Genomic DNA, 15,701 nt, shown 5'->3' on the forward strand with positions numbered 1-15,701 from the left:
AACGCCGGAAAATTAAATTTCGAAAATTGGAAACCCGAAAAATTATTAAGGATGGAATGTTGAAAAATTAAATTTCGAAAAGTGGAAACCCGAAAAATTATTTTAAGGGCGGAACACCGGAAAATTAAATTTCAAAAATCATAAACCCGAAAAATTATTTTAAAGATGGAATGCCGGAAAATTAAATTTCAAAAATTAGAAACCCGAAAAATTATTAAGGATGAAATTTTAAAAATAAATAAAATAATTTAAGTTTGGGAGGTCAAAGTTGTGAAAACTATATATATATATATATATATATATATATATATATATATATATTAATAGGAGTTTTTTTTTAATAATTAAATTAAAAATAAAATTTTGAAAATGAGTCTTTGGCATCAAAAGTTGGAAAAACTAAGAAAATGATAAAAATAGGAATGGCCTTAGCATGACAAACAGGCGTGCACTTAAGAAAAGCAAACAAACAAATAATAATAATAAAAAAAAATGCCACAAACCCATAGAAACCCATTTTCCCATCAACACGTGGGCCTCAAATGCAAGTGAATGAACTCGTGTGACTCACTAAATCTATTTGCAACAGCCTTTGCCAATCTTCTGTCACCCACAATGGTCAACAGCAACGCAAATAATTGGATTATAAAGGATTCAAGGCTTTTTTTTTCTTCTGCACCATCAAAGTCATATCTTCCCTCATGAGGATCATCTGCACCTCCAACTGATAGCGGTTCATACACTCTTAAAGATGATACAAATGTCTGCCACAAAGGTCCTTATTCTCCATAATAGCTCTCTAGATATTTCATGACACCTCAATGTATTTTCACTGTTATTGCCTCGGGTTCATGAAGAGGTTATAATGGGTCGGTAGGATTCAGGGCGACTAAGAGGGATGAAAATACAAGATGTTCAGTCGGTGTCTAGGTGCTGCTATTCATGCCAATGGGAAAATCAGTGCTCTGTAATGATGCCGTTTAGTGAGGAAACCCATTGAACGTTTCTTCAAACCATGATCTATTCTCACCATATTGGCTGCCAAAAAAAAGAATAACGCTGACGAAGCCGGAGTGTTGAATCATCTGAAGTCTTTTCTATTCAGTTCTGTTCTTCCATGTCATCTAAACCTTGTGAACATATACCCTTGCAAAAGTTCGTAGTCAAACCCAGATTTCCTCTCTCACAGTTCATGCACTGAACATGGTCCAAGAACAAGGAATAGCCACAACAAAGAAGAAATCATGGAAACAGAGCATGAAAAATAAGAGATGAAAATATCCTCAAATGAGACTTCATTCGTGGGTCATCCGTGAGCCCTCTGACTAGATGAGAAGAACAATATCAAATGCAAATATTGGCATGATTTTTGGGGCATTTCGCAACAGAGATAAGACATGCTCAGATTAACAATGCCAAACATGAATGCACGGTTATATCTCAATAAGCAACAAGTCGCCTTCATTATCCACTCCAAACAAATATCCAAAATATCAATAAGAAAATGCAGAGGGATAGCAAGAATCCGAAACAAACCATAGCCTGTTGCATTCATGGGATAGCAAGAATCCGAATCAAACCATAGCCTGTTGCATTCATACCTGAGGAAGTCTTTTCCAGCGAGACCAGCAGGACTCCAAGCTTTTCTCCAGAAAATCCGTCCGCTACCCTGCTTTTTTTTTTTTTCCAAGCTTCCTCTTCCAACTGGTCCCTATCCCCTTCCTCCTTACCCTGTTCCTATCTTCTTTGGCAAGCTACTACTTGCCCTACTGTTCCTCACATCAGCAGCATGGCCCTCCAATCACCAGCATGGCCCCTGCCATCTCCATGCCAGTCCACCATGCAGCTCGTCTCATGTGTCGGGAAGGGGCCCCCCACTTGCCTAGGGTGCTGCCAGCTGCTAGTGATGAGAAGGCACCCTTCCAATGTTATAAAAACCTTTAAAAAAACTAAAAGTCCCCCGGCTCTTCAAAGGGGGTCTACAATAATTTTCATGTCCTTTGGATATTTTTGGTATTACGAAAAAATCATATCCTTTAATTTAATATGAGATGATAGTATTGATATACGATTCATGCATGGTGGCCAAAATTATTGATCCACTCTGTTGACTTTAATCTCTCATTAATTGATCATTTATTTTATGCTATTATTATATTTTCACATTTTCATTTATTTTTATGAGAGGAGACCCGTTGTACACGTGGAGAAAGCTTGTCCAAATGTATATATAAGATGGTGACAGCCACCTTTATCCATTCAATAATAACACAGAAAGATAATGCATGCATTCGGGTGTGGTACGTGAAGTCTGAAAGGTAGCTAATGTTTTGACGGGTAGGATGCTATGAAGAGTTGGTAAATTCCCGGTGAAAGCATGCATGTCTGGCAAGAAAGCGATGACTCCCCACATCACATTCCCCTCTGCATATAATGATAGAAGGCCCAAGTGTTTCTTGCACCACTACTTCTTGGTTTCTTAGAATTGTTACTGGCAGGTAGCTCAATCAAGTCTTCCAGTGGAAGCCAGATAGGATTTTAAAATAAATACAGCAAATTTAAGACATGATAATTCAAAAAGTATTTCCAAGTCCATAAGAGACATTTAATTAGAAATTATCTTATATTTTCAGGACAGAAATTTAATTAGAAAATATCTTTTGAAAAGACAAGTTGAATTTATCCTTTAAAATATAATTTTTAAATATGACTTTTAATTAATAGTTTAAAAAATGTGATAGATTTGAAAATGATTTTAAAATTATATATATATAAATAAATAGTATGTTTTTTAAAAATGCCCAAATATTATATGAAAGATATTTGTGCATATCGAATATGAGAGAAAATAAAAGGTGAGAAATCTTTTAAACCAAAATAAATATTAATTTTTGGAGGAAATCTTTTAGAAGAATAATTTTTTCTCTAATAAAAACTCATGATATACAAATCTACTACAAACACAATCACTAAAGACTAAAATACCTAGACCTTGTGCTGTTATCTCCCTTGTTCAGCACCAGAGTTTCACATAAAACCTTTTTTTTTTTTTTTTTCTAAAATAAGTTATATCTAAATTATTTTTAACATGAGTAAAAATGAAAATATAAAATAGGGATCTTTACGTGGCGGGGACACGTTACTTGAACGAGGGCATTTAAAGGAAATCTAGATTTAAAAAGAAAAAAAATGGTAAACTTGATCGCAAAGGCAATAATGATAGACACATGGCAATGCATTATCCATCTAGGATGTGACATGACATTAACTTTTGTTCTAACAGGTGGGATGCTTTAAATGGAGACTTGATGAAGTGAAGAAAGCTGATGGCACCACAGAGGATCAATACCCACTCCCATCCCCTGTGTATTTAATGGTGAAGTCCCAAGTGTTTGCTGCACCACTGCCTAAGCGCCTCTTCCACTTCCTTGGTTCTCAGTTTGTTTCCTGAGAATTCTCACTAGAAAGTAGGAATTAGGGAGACATGGGTCTAGTAGGTAAGCTTGAAGCTGAAATTCTGATCCTGGCTCCTGCTGATAAGTTTCATGAGGTTTGGGGAGGCAGGCCTCACCACATGTCCAGTGTCTCCCCTGGAAAGATTCAGAAAGTTGACCTGCACGAGGGTGACTGGGGCACTGTCGGCTCTGTCATCGAGTGGAGCTACGTTATTGGTAAGCCAACTCTCACTCCACACCACCTCTATCCACTCAACATTATGTATATTTTTGCAAAAATGCTTTACATCATGAAATAATCTGCTCTTTTTATAATATGTTTTTATTTGGACAAGTGATTCATAAACGCATATTCGCCTTGTTAGCATCACTTGTATATAATCCGCATTTTTGAAGCACAAATTCTACGTTCTACTTTCATATATACTTGTATTCATTTTAAGAATTATTTTTAATATTTATAATACCTAAAAAAATTTATCATTTAAGTATTTAAAAAATTAAAAATATTTTTTAAAATCAATATCGAACACATTTTAAGTTTTTACTCTATATATCTTACAATTATTAAAGAAATAAATATAGGGACATGTAATAAAAATAATAAAGAGGATTAATATTTAACTATTCTTAATTTATAAAATAATATTATTTCAAATGGATTTTTATTATTATACGTCGTATTTTCGCATATACCACTTTTATGATATAATAATTTAAGTTTGAAATAAAATATATTTCTTTTTGTACTTTACTATATACTCATTTAATATTAAAAAAATAAATCATAACTAATTTTTTTAAAATTTTCTTATTGCATGATTAAAATAAAAATAAATTTGGTATATATTATTAGCCTTTACCTAATTAGTTAAATTAATTGATAGTTTAACATGAATTAAAGATTTACTTAAGAAATATTACACATGATTATATATACATACTCATCGATGATTTCAAGTTAATATTTAATTTTTACTTGATGGATATGGGTTGTAGTCTTGTAGATTGGCAAAAAAATTTCACCATTTTTTACATAATTGAAGTATTATTCAAAAAAATATTTTTTGAAGAATAATTTCATCATTAGCTTAATATTTTTTTACACTCAAAAGGATAAAAGAAAGGTACTTTTTTAACATTTAATTGGCGTTGGAGATGATTGCTTCCTCACTAACACATAATGTCTTAAATTATGAGCATAAATGAACATAATTTATTAATATTATTTTTTAAACTAAAAGTAATAGTTAGGGTTTGTTTGGTGATTACTTTTTTAAAAAAAAATCTTAAAAATAGTTTTTAAAAATATTTTGTAAAACAAAAATCTATTTGGAAATTTAAAATATTTGTACATATATTTTAAAAATAATTTTTACGTTTAATGTTTTATTTTTAATTATTTTACATATTTATATAATTATTTTTAAAACAGTTTTAAAAAAAAAATATGGAAAAGACATTTTTATAAAATAGAAAATAATTTTTTATCATTAAATGTGTTTTTTTCTTATTTTTTTTGCTCTAAAGAACAAAAAAAATTGTTCTTGAGAACGATTACCAAATAAATACCCAATTTTTTATTATTATTTTTAATTCCTAAATAGTCATTTTTAAAAAAATATAAAAATAAGAATGAAGATGCTTATAAAAAATAGTAATGAAAAATTGGACGGTGATGATATAAATAAATAAAACATATAAATAAACTTAAAATATAAAAATTGGTTCAACTATAAAATAATGAGATTAAATACAAAACATGAATTCTAAAGTTTAAATGTAATCACTATTTTTATTAATATGTTTCTCGGTAGATGTCAATTGTTTTTAACTTTTTACTTTTTGATAAGTCTCAATTAAGCATTGAAGGCTCGATTTGGCAGCGGGCCTGAATTTTAATTGGACTGCACCCATAAACCAAAACAAAAAACTCTAGTGGCATTATTAGACTTGGATTTGGCAATATTTTCCTTAAGATTTGTCCATTAAAATTTTTGTCCCTTTTTTTTTATTGGTGCCTTTTAGTAATGATAGGATGGAAAATTGACTGGTTTGACGAGTATTCAATTATGACATGTGACATAAGTCATTGCCAACTACCCATTCACATGGTCTCTTAATTTGAATTTCATGAGTATTAATGTAATGGTTTTTCAAACAAATGTCGTTTTCTTCATTTTTATATTATACCAGGAAGTTAATATGATAATTCAAAAGTAGTTAGCACTTAGCAGTACAACCACATGGGCCTTGACACTTGGTGCAACCCCTACACCATGGGTCACCCTTCTTCCTTTTCAATTGTCATTGATCAAAAACTAATTTTGCCGACCATGATGAAGTACATCTACCATTGAATTTTGCAATTTGATAGTATGTTAAAAAATTGACTTTACTTGCGTAAGACTAGCACTTTTCCTAAACACACTAATTTCAATGAAATACAATTCCTCTAATTAGATTACTTTTGTTTGAAACCAAAGATGGGAAAAATCATGTTGCTAAGGAGATTGTGGAAGCTATAGACAAGGAAAATAAAGCGGTTACATTTAAAGTCATTGAAGGAGATCTCTTGAAGGAATACAAATCCTTCAAAGCTATTGTCCAAACTATTTCAAAAGGTGAAACCACTTGGGTGCGTTGGACTTTCGAGTATGAGAAGCTCAACAAAGAAATCTCTACTCCTGTTAAATTGCTTGGATTTGTAATTCATATGAATGAAGAACTAGATGACCACCTTATTCAGGCATAAACATAAGTTGTCATAGTTTGGTGCTACTTGATGGTTTCTCATATAAATAATGTTAATATTGTGTGTCATGTGTGAGATGAATGATCTATAGCTCAATCGTGTTTTAGTCATGTATTCAAGTGTGGGAAGGTTTCTAGTTTTTGAAATATTTTATTATTACAAATTGTTTATTTGCTTACCATTTAGTGAGAGAAAAGTTTGGTTTGGTTTGTCTATTGGTTCACTACATCATTTGTTTTTGTTGAGATATTTATCTTATGATCAAGTAATCCATTTTTATAGTTACCTTATAAAACATTTGTTTGTAATTTATTGACCTTTTGAAAGGTATACGAGTCACCATGTTTCAAGGGTTGACATTAACGTGGGTGCATCATGGTTTTGCAAATCTTAACCTTGTTGTAATAAAAGTGATTCCACTTCATTATCATATTGAATTTAATAAACAATTGTAATAAACAATTGAGTTAACATGCCAACTATGTTAATTTTTTTTCCCTCATAAAATTTGAGTTGAACATACTTCAAGTGCAAATCCAATTTGAAGATGAGGAACTCAAAAAAAAAAAAAAAAAAGTCATTCTTTTTTTTAATATGCAATTTGAATCAGAAATTCTAACCCTGCCCTCTTCCTTTTTCAACTCAAATTTAGTTTTTTTTTTTTTTGAAATTTGTGTTAGAAATATTATAAATGTAACTCAAATTTAAAATCAAGGAACACAAATATATATAAAATTAAAGCTTCAACCTACGTGTTTCAATTAGTAATAGGTAGGATGGGCGCATGATACCTTTGCAGCCACTAAGCCTCATGGAGCTATATCATGGCGAGTAGGCTAGGCGGGGCCGAGCTTGCCCACTACCCAGCATTGTTCGGGACATGTCGGGCTAGCCCAGGCACGACAATTCTATCACAAGATAATGTTGTGCTAGAACAGTATTGTCCATTAAAACGTGTTGGGCCATGAGTGGTGGCCCATTGTACCAGCCATGGCCCGCCCGTCAACTCCCCTCCCATACCAATTTTACCCCTCTCAACTCACCTCTATCTCAATACTATCCCAACGGCAGAGTGAGTAGAGTCGATAGTATGTAGGAAATTCTCATACCTTTCTTGTGATGTCCCGTTTACATTTTTGAAATTTAATTTAATTTTATTAAACATAAATATAATTTATAAATATTTATAATTTAATTTTTTGAAAAGTAATATTTAATTTATATTTAAAAAATTGAAAAATAAAAAAAATCATTTAAAATTATATATAATCAGGATGGAATGGTGTGATACAAAATCATACCTGAATCTATTTCAGGTTTTTAAAAACTTTCTAAATTCGATTCAAAATCGTTTATCTTTATCCTAAACCCTTTTTATTAGGGAACAAATTTTTTCAAATACTCAGTCTCATTGTTATCCATATCTCATACATTCGCATAAGGACTAATTTGTGAGAGTATTTTGATAAACTAATAAAATTCATTTTTTTTTATGATAGTTAAATGACCAAAACACCCTTTCCAACGTTCAAATAATGACCCATTGTGATGATATTTTGTTAGATTAACAAAAATTCATTTTTATTAATAAATTTTTCATGCATAGGTTTTGAAAACCTTGAATGTACACTCTCTCTCTCATTTTTCCTTTTTTTTTTTTCACACTATTCTCTCACAATTACAATTACTTTAAAAATACAATTTAACCTCAATTTCAAGTCACTAAATTTTTGTAGAAACAAAAATTTTCTACAAGCTACATAGAAATGCACATTTGGACAACTTTAGGTATTTATATTTAATTATTTTAAATTATTTTTTTCTTAATCTCCCCTTTACTTTTCTTTAAATTAAAAATGGACCTTAGCAACCTAGACTTTGAAAACCTTGAATTTAGAATTGATGAACATTTTGAATTTGATAAATTTAGAATCAAATATACCCAACTCAATTGGTGCCATCCTCCTAACTCTTCTAGGTGATGCCACGATGATTCTTGGCATGCGCATCTACAAGATAGAGTTAAAGACAAAGTTAATTTTACATATAATCAATATATATGAGGAAATTGGTGCAATGTTTTGACATGATTGAACAATCAAAACTAGGAAGTACCTTATTTGCGTCTCATTTCAAGTTTAGTATAACTTTATCTCCTAACTCAAATGTAGAACATCAGTCTAAGTCATGAGTTATTTACTCTAATGTAGTAAGTAGCTTGATATGCACTATGGTGTGTACAAGATCAAATATTTCACAAGTTACTAGTTTGATTAGCAAGTACACGCATGATCTTGGTAAAATACATTAATATGTTGTGAAATGAATTTTGTCATGCATTATGCATACTTTAGATCTTGGTGTGGTTTTTCAATGAGATGATGATCTTGATAAATGTGTGGTAATCGGTTATGTTGATCAATTTCAAGTTTTGTATTACTCTTGTTAGAGGACTAGTAAGTAGGAAGTATACTTTACAATCTACAATTGCTTTGTCAACTACAAATAGAAGAGAGTATATTGCATTGGCTGAAGTTGTTAAGGAATCAATTTTGTTACATAAACTGCTTGAAAACTTGGAAGTTATACAAAAACATATTAGTGCATGTTGTGATAGTCAAAGTACTCCATAGTTAGCTAAAAACCAAATTTATTGAACACATAAATCATATTGATGTTTAGTTTCAATATGCATGAAATTGTTAATGAAGGAAAGATCTGTATTTAGACAATTGAGTTTGCTAGTAATCTTTACATATATAATGACCAAGATAGTGATAACAATCAAGTTTAAGTATTGTTTGAACTTGGTTAGTATCTTGTAAGTTTGAGCACCTTTGAGTATATAACAAGTTGAATCTAAATTTTTTTTTTTAAAAATAACAATAATAACAAAGAAAGGAAAGAAAAAGAAATTAAAGGGTTTAAAAAACATAAAATTTGAAACCTAAAACAAAAGCAAGTAAATTCAACAGTGGAGGCAATGAGTACATTGCACCTCCTGAAATTTAGTTAAAAATATAGTAGGTAATGGGAATTAAACCCATAACCTTAAGTTTTTTGGTAATCAGCTATCTTACTACTAGACTATATTAAAATTTTGATGTTATTCTATCCTCTCTTGAATAAATTCCATATAATGTTCCTTAACCATTTTCCTGCCTTCGACCCTACAAGTAATGGACTTCATTGTTCTTGAAAAACTCTTTTGAAGGGTTTTTAAATACAATGTAGAAATGTCACACCATTTACCAAAGCTAACGAGTAATAAAAAAAATTAAAATGAGAAAAAAAACTTTATTTATTTATTTATTAATTTCTACATATTTCAATTGAGAAGTGGTTTTGAAATTGATCATTTTCGTATCTAAAATCAATTAAAGGTGGAAATATTCATGTTGCCAAGGATGTCGTGGAGGATATAGATGAAGAAAACAAGTCCATCACTTTCAAAGTCATTGATATGGTTGAGCAAGGACAACATGAAAATGCCATATTGTAGATTACTAATACACCTACTTGCCATTTTATTCTATTTAAGCTTATTTATGGAACAGTGACTCTAAGCCCAGAAACCACGAAACTCAGCTGAGCTCAACCACTTGTTGGTACTAGAAACACCCAAATGGCCAATATGCCTTTTGCCTGGCGAAGAAGAACCCTCAAGTCAATTTTTCTTGGCTATGAACAATCCCCACCTCTGTTCACCCGATGAGCTCCTGTTCAGTTTTGATTTCCATCCACCAACAATCTCGTTATAGTCCTCCTAAGATTATTCCACGGCCAAGGAAATGAGAGGGAGTTAGAACTCAATTACCAATGATGGAAAGAAAGGATGCCACAAATAAATCACAGAAGGAAAAAAAAATTTACAGAACCCACTTCAGAAAAGTCTTGAATGAATTCGTCTTTGTTCTTCTCAACAGCATCCATTTCCCTTTGCAACACTTTGATGAACTGAAACATGGTGAAAACAACTTGTATTAACTTATGAATATAAATGGTGAAACAACCAACAGAGAGAATATGAATGAGAGCAGAACTTATTTGGACCTGTTCTGTTCTGTCCTCTGCGATAACCTCACAAAAACCAGCATCTTTGAGCATCTGGCAGTGGTTCAAAGGGCAGTAAATTAGAATAACATGTGCTAAAAACAAAAGCTTAATGTGTAATATTTTATGTGACTATTACCTGACCATATGCCTTTACATCGTGCAGATCATATCCTCTCTGTTCAATATACTCTTGGAATTCTGGTGATGGAGGTCCTGCTCTTTTACAGTAATCAGTAATAAGAACTTTTCCTCCAGGCTTCAGCCACTTGAAGAAGGACTTGAACAACGCGGGCTTGTCCTAAAAAATTCCACAGCTACCATCAGATGGCGGTATATGAAGAAAAGGAAAAACCATAATTAATAATAAAAAATTTCGGCTATGTTGGATGTGCATGGTCGGAGATTCAAAAGATCCTTCAGAGTTGTTTATCATGATTCATGAAACCGCTGCAAAGGATGTGAAAATGACTACCTGTATGTGAAGAATGGTATCACGGCTGTAGATCACATCAAATGTATTATCAGGATACGTTTTCTTGGTGCAATCAGCAACCTCGAATTCGACCAGGCATTTGCGGCCAATGGCACGTTCAAGAGCAATGGAGATCATATTTATTGATAGATCGATACCAACAACCTCAACATCAAAATCCTCTGCCATGTAGAAGTCACCTCCACCGATGCCACAGCCTACATCTAGGACCTTTTGGCTAGGCTTAAGGTCCAATTTTGTCACAAATTCTTTTGTTGTTTCTGTTCAAATCAAATAAGGTAAAGAGAAATTTAAATTAGTTGCAGTTAAGAATGTGAATAACCTCCAATGATTGCGAAAATTTTGTTTGACTGAAACTGGAAGGGATCATAAAATTGGTCTCTGTAGCAGTGATTTCAAAATTCGGAGTCTGAAACTTGATATGTGAGCAACAAAAACAAAGGACAAGCAAGTTATTGTGCTAAAGTTAGGAGAAAACTTGGAAATTTGTCATACCAAGTCCCCCTGTACTCACAAAGCCTTCACCAAAGACACGTTCATAGCGTAATATGCCCCTGCATTTATACTGTACATTATCCAGGAAACGTTGGAACCCCTTGTCATTTTGCGAATTAACTTTCTGCCATAACCAATAGATCTGCATGATAAAAAACCGAGAAGGCTTATTTGAATTTCAGTTGGCATGAAACCACTTTCAGCTAAACAGCAGTTGAAGTCATTGCCTGGTTTTGATTCTTTTTGTTTCTCACATAAGCTCCAACACATTTGAAGGTGATAAGTGAGAATTCAGAGGAGTTCCCAAAGTCATCAGACATATGGCATTCCTTAAAGACCTGCAATGCAACTCAAGGAAGAAATATAAAGTAGGTTCTTTTTACGAGTGTTTCATTGTGTAATGTTGACTATGTGATGGTGTCAAAATAAAAGACTAACCTTTGTGTAAAATCTGGGTTCACGATAGTGTGTCGGGTTCTTTTTCCTTTTAAAATCACCTGATTGATGAAAACAAGACTCTCTAAAGAAGAGAAAACCTCCAACTTTCAACCATTTAACCATCCTTTCAGCTAGATCCTCAACCTGCCGCCCATACAAAAACAGGGAAGGCACTTCAAATTAATGAACATAATTGCATGATCGATCGAAGATCGTGTTCCAGAGGTTGGGGGTGTTAAACACAACCATGGTTACCACCTCTTTGTCTGAGAGATACATTAGTAGCCAATTTGAGAAAATCAAGTCGACAGAACCTGGTGAAATATCCAGGTCAGGAGATGTAACATCAGCACACACGAACTTAGTATTCTTGAAGCGCCCATTGATGACTTCATTCTGCAGAGTTCCCATGGTATTAAGAGAAGATTCAAGTATATACAAGGTGAGAATTTTCTATAAAATTGGTTCGTGTGAGCTGGAATTAAATTCACCTCACGGATCACACTTTCAATGAAATCAATAGCAAGGACTTGACCAGCCTGCTTAGCTAATTCGCCTGTGAAACGCCCAATTCCTGCCCCTAGTTCCACGACATATTTTCCTTCAAGGGGCGGCAGGAGAGAGAGTAACTGGGAGAAATTCGATTAAATTCAGTTTCAGAAGCTCATATTTGTACAGCAAAGAATTGAGAACCTCAATGATATGAGATGACAATGAATCGCCATCAAGAAATAGCTACCATGCAAAACACTTATGACCAATTTCTTCCTTTTTTTTAATCTGTTTGAATCGTTATCATATTTCCTTAATTGGAAAGGTAGCTTTTGGGCTTTGTGCCGCAAGCAAATTAATGACAATGAAGGGAGGGGTTGGCTCTAGCATGTATCCGAAGATAGAACTAACCCCAGGAAGAAAAAAAAGGGGAAAAGGAAAAAAAAAAATTATTTCCTTTCTTTGAAAGTGAAAGTCAATAATTTACAACAGAACTACCCAATCCAATTCCACCTAGTCAATGTTATAAGAAAAACTTCCAATGAAGTCCCCTGTATAACATAACGTTTCTCACCTCAGGCCTCTCTTCTTTGTCGAGATCGGACGCTTGTGAATCCAGCATCATAGCTTCAACAGTCAATTCTGCGGAGTGTTCCATCCAGTAGCTCTTTTGAACGTCACGTTCTTCCCCTATCAAACAACGAGAGCAAAATTTCCAATAAAAAATAATGTCATACAAAGAATGTTTTGTGTCCCCTTGTTCTAAACGTGATGGAAGCAGACAAAGCTGAATCAGAAATCTCACCCAAGGAAGCCATGGTTGCTGTTCTGCTGCTTCTAGTTTAGTTAATTTTATATGCCCTATATGTATAATTCAAAGCAAATGCATGCTACAATCCTTGACTGAGCAACAAGGTACACGTGAATAACACCAACACCCACACACCGACACACGCACACCTCTCACACACCAAGTGCAACCACAGAAATTGTTAGAACATTGATGATGTGTGAATGTTTATATAGGAAAATGTAGGTGGGGATCTACGGCTATTATCATCACACTTTGCTTGTTGGGTTTTGTTAAAATGAATCAGGAAGAAGATCACAGAATCTGAGTCTGCCAAAAGAGCCAAGTAGCGGCGACCCGTGGCTATGTGAAATTAATAGGCCTAGGCCACGTATTGCTTGAGACTTGAGAGCGACCCGTTGCCTGAGGCTACATTTGGACAGCCCTTGCTATCTTATTTCCCACTCAATCTTATAATAAAACACAATATTCTTTAAAATTGCACCACATATTTTCATAATCAAGGATATTTGAATAAAAATATATGGCCTTTGAGGCCAATGAAGGGAGGGGATGAAGTACTGAACCAAGGTAGTTGTGGGATTATCTTTCGGCGGTTGCATCATTGCATTGCCAATGGCCTTTGAAATATACGAAAACAGCAGCAGTTGTTGATTGTTTTTTCTTTGGAGTAATTGTTCTGTTTCCTTGAAACATCAAGATTCCAATTCCTTTTTAATCATAACGTCCCCACATTTATTATTATTGTTATCATATTTAAATAACAAAAACAAAAATAAAAATATTTACTATCTCAAATTTTAAAATCTTTTAAAATTAATAATTTTGAGATGTTTTATTTTTATTAAAAAGATTTTTTTTATTTTAAAAATAAAAAATAGAAAGAGAAAAAAAGGATGTTAAATATTTTAATAGGCCATTATGAGAGTCTAATAAAAGTTTTTGGGACGGGAAAGAGTATTTTATTTAGGTGGTTTTCGAAAGAGGAAAAAATAATAATAATTTACTCCATAGAGAACGCATTGTGAATTGGCTTTAGATTGTTTTTGTCTCCTTTTGGAGATAATGCGTCGTCCATGGTACATTCTATTAATTATGCAATTGGCGTACATCTCAAATCCTGCGAAAAATACAAAGTTGGTAACATTTTTATGGAACGTACGCACTGACTCACTGTCCCTGCTTTAAATATGAAACCCTAAAGGCTTCAATAATGGCACGTAAAAACGGGCCAGGAGCTAAAATTCGATCCATCATATCATTTCCTTTTCTTGGGTCTGGCTGCTTTCTGCTTTTTTGACTTCTTTCAGAGCCAGTCCTCTCCAGGACCACAGATACAATGCATCCAAAGTGATCCATACCATGTAGTGGGAGATATGACCGAACACCCCCAATATTATTGATGCAAGAGGATTTTTTTCCACAATATGCAAATCTCGCGGAGATTCGAAAGGTAGCAAAGTTCATTCACTGTTTTTCTTGCTAAGGCATTGTCACCCTCTATCTATCCCCTTACAAGACGAGTAAATGTCTAGACTCCTTCAATACGACGGATAAATATTTTACCCACTCATACTCCATGGGGGTGGATGGGCAATCAAGGTACGTGCAACCATAGCATGAGTTAACAGTATTCACCATCTTACCTCTTATAAGGTAAATCCACGTGTCAAAGATCCATCGAGTAGCCTCTAATCATGCATTTGACATCCTTACCTTTCGTTCTTCCCTTCTTTCTTTGTTTTGATCATCAAAAAGATCTTCCAAAAATGCCCATTTTTGTAGGAAGCCACCAGAGGAGTACTCTTGGAACTGGTCTCTAAACGGATCAACTCAATAACCAATAGAGTTGCATGTGGGAAATTTGAAAGAAGCTTTTTTAGATTAGTTTTGCTCCAAAAATTACCATCGTTTATGGCGGTAGTTATTAAAAAATTATTTCCCTGCGAAAATGACTCTTATCGGAATGAATGTAATACATGGTGGCAGTGAAACTCACCATTGGAAAAGCATATTAGAGCGATTGGCCGGGGCTCAACTGAGAGGCACGTTAGCTTGAGCCTCACCTCTAATATGAGGAGTTGGGACAAACCACAAATGAACTTCTTTGGTCATTATTGAATAGCAAGTCCTTAGAATCTAATCACCTTTTTCATACTCAAGATCGACGATGTTAGTTTGTGTGCAGTGCTAATACTGGGCCCAATCATGTTCTGAGTCGGAAGGAGCGCACCACTTCAATCAAAATAGTCTCCATCAAGGGTCCTATGGTCTCACCATTTATCTTTCCTGATTTCTTCGAGATGATCTATGTATTTTATCTTTTTCATTAGGTACCATTTTTTTTTTTTTTATTGAAATTGAATAATTCCATTCTACTTTATCTTATAACAAATTTATATGGAAATTTGTTAGCCACTACAATAAATATGATATTTGTTGGCTGGTAAGGAAAACAGAAAAACTCATCATAATGTGTAATTTATGACAAAAAAAATTTATCACAAGAGTAAAAATTGTAGCCTGTTGAGAATTAAAATATTTATAAATATTATATTTTTTTATTAACAATTAAATCATTGGTAATAAAATTGATATTACTACAAAATAAACACAATTTATGACTCAAAATATTATCATAAAAGTTTTTGGTTGCAAGAAAATTTGAAGTAAAATACGAAAATATAAGGAAAAGAAAAAAAATTA

General features: G+C 33.1%; 2 protein-coding genes across 3 annotated transcripts; one reads left to right on the top strand and one right to left on the bottom strand.

Annotated features, from left to right (window-relative positions):
* Positions 1 to 3,391: 3,391 nt before the first annotated feature.
* LOC100262819 (MLP-like protein 28) lies at positions 3,392 to 6,423 on the top strand. The gene is made up of 2 exons (XM_019219315.2): positions 3,392 to 3,671; positions 5,942 to 6,423. Exons 1-2 carry the CDS (start codon positions 3,485 to 3,487, stop codon positions 6,208 to 6,210), a joined length of 456 nt encoding a protein of 151 aa, XP_019074860.1. The 5' UTR covers positions 3,392 to 3,484; the 3' UTR covers positions 6,211 to 6,423.
* A 3,213-nt stretch (positions 6,424 to 9,636) lies between these two features.
* LOC100257695 (phosphoethanolamine N-methyltransferase 3) lies at positions 9,637 to 13,310 on the bottom strand. 2 transcript variants are annotated; one of them, XM_010657348.3, is made up of 12 exons: positions 12,990 to 13,310; positions 12,759 to 12,874; positions 12,184 to 12,321; positions 11,939 to 12,088; positions 11,693 to 11,836; positions 11,482 to 11,592; positions 11,255 to 11,396; positions 10,739 to 11,019; positions 10,403 to 10,564; positions 10,264 to 10,317; positions 10,093 to 10,167; positions 9,637 to 9,976 (listed from the first exon to the last, which is right to left on the bottom strand). In XM_010657348.3, the coding sequence occupies exons 1-12, from the start codon at positions 13,000 to 13,002 to the stop codon at positions 9,878 to 9,880; spliced, it is 1,485 nt and encodes a 494-aa protein (XP_010655650.1). In that variant the 5' UTR covers positions 13,003 to 13,310; the 3' UTR covers positions 9,637 to 9,877. The 2 variants fall into 2 exon arrangements, with proteins under 2 accessions (XP_010655650.1, XP_002284594.1); XM_002284558.4 differs by having other exon boundaries at positions 11,951 to 12,088; positions 12,990 to 13,306.
* Between the last annotated feature and the right edge of the window lie 2,391 nt (positions 13,311 to 15,701).

The sequence above is a fragment of the Vitis vinifera genome, chromosome 1, assembly GCF_030704535.1.
Source record: "Vitis vinifera cultivar Pinot Noir 40024 chromosome 1, ASM3070453v1".
Taxonomy (NCBI): Eukaryota; Viridiplantae; Streptophyta; class Magnoliopsida; order Vitales; family Vitaceae; genus Vitis; species Vitis vinifera.

Bases quoted from the DNA above. Each gene is read 5' to 3' on its own strand.
- LOC100262819 (XM_019219315.2), top strand. From the start codon at position 3,485: ATGGGTCTAGTAGGTAAGCTTGAAGCTGAAATTCTGATCCTGGCTCCT. The intron at 3,672-5,941 runs GTAAGCCAACTC...TTGAAACCAAAG, and splicing joins CGAGTGGAGCTACGTTATTG to ATGGGAAAAATCATGTTGCT.
- LOC100257695 (XM_010657348.3), bottom strand. The intron at 11,837-11,938 runs GTTGTGTTTAAC...TATGGGCGGCAG, and splicing joins ACAAAGAGGTGGTAACCATG to GTTGAGGATCTAGCTGAAAG. The intron at 10,168-10,263 runs GTCCAAATAAGT...ACCATGTTTCAG, and splicing joins CAGAGGACAGAACAGAACAG to TTCATCAAAGTGTTGCAAAG.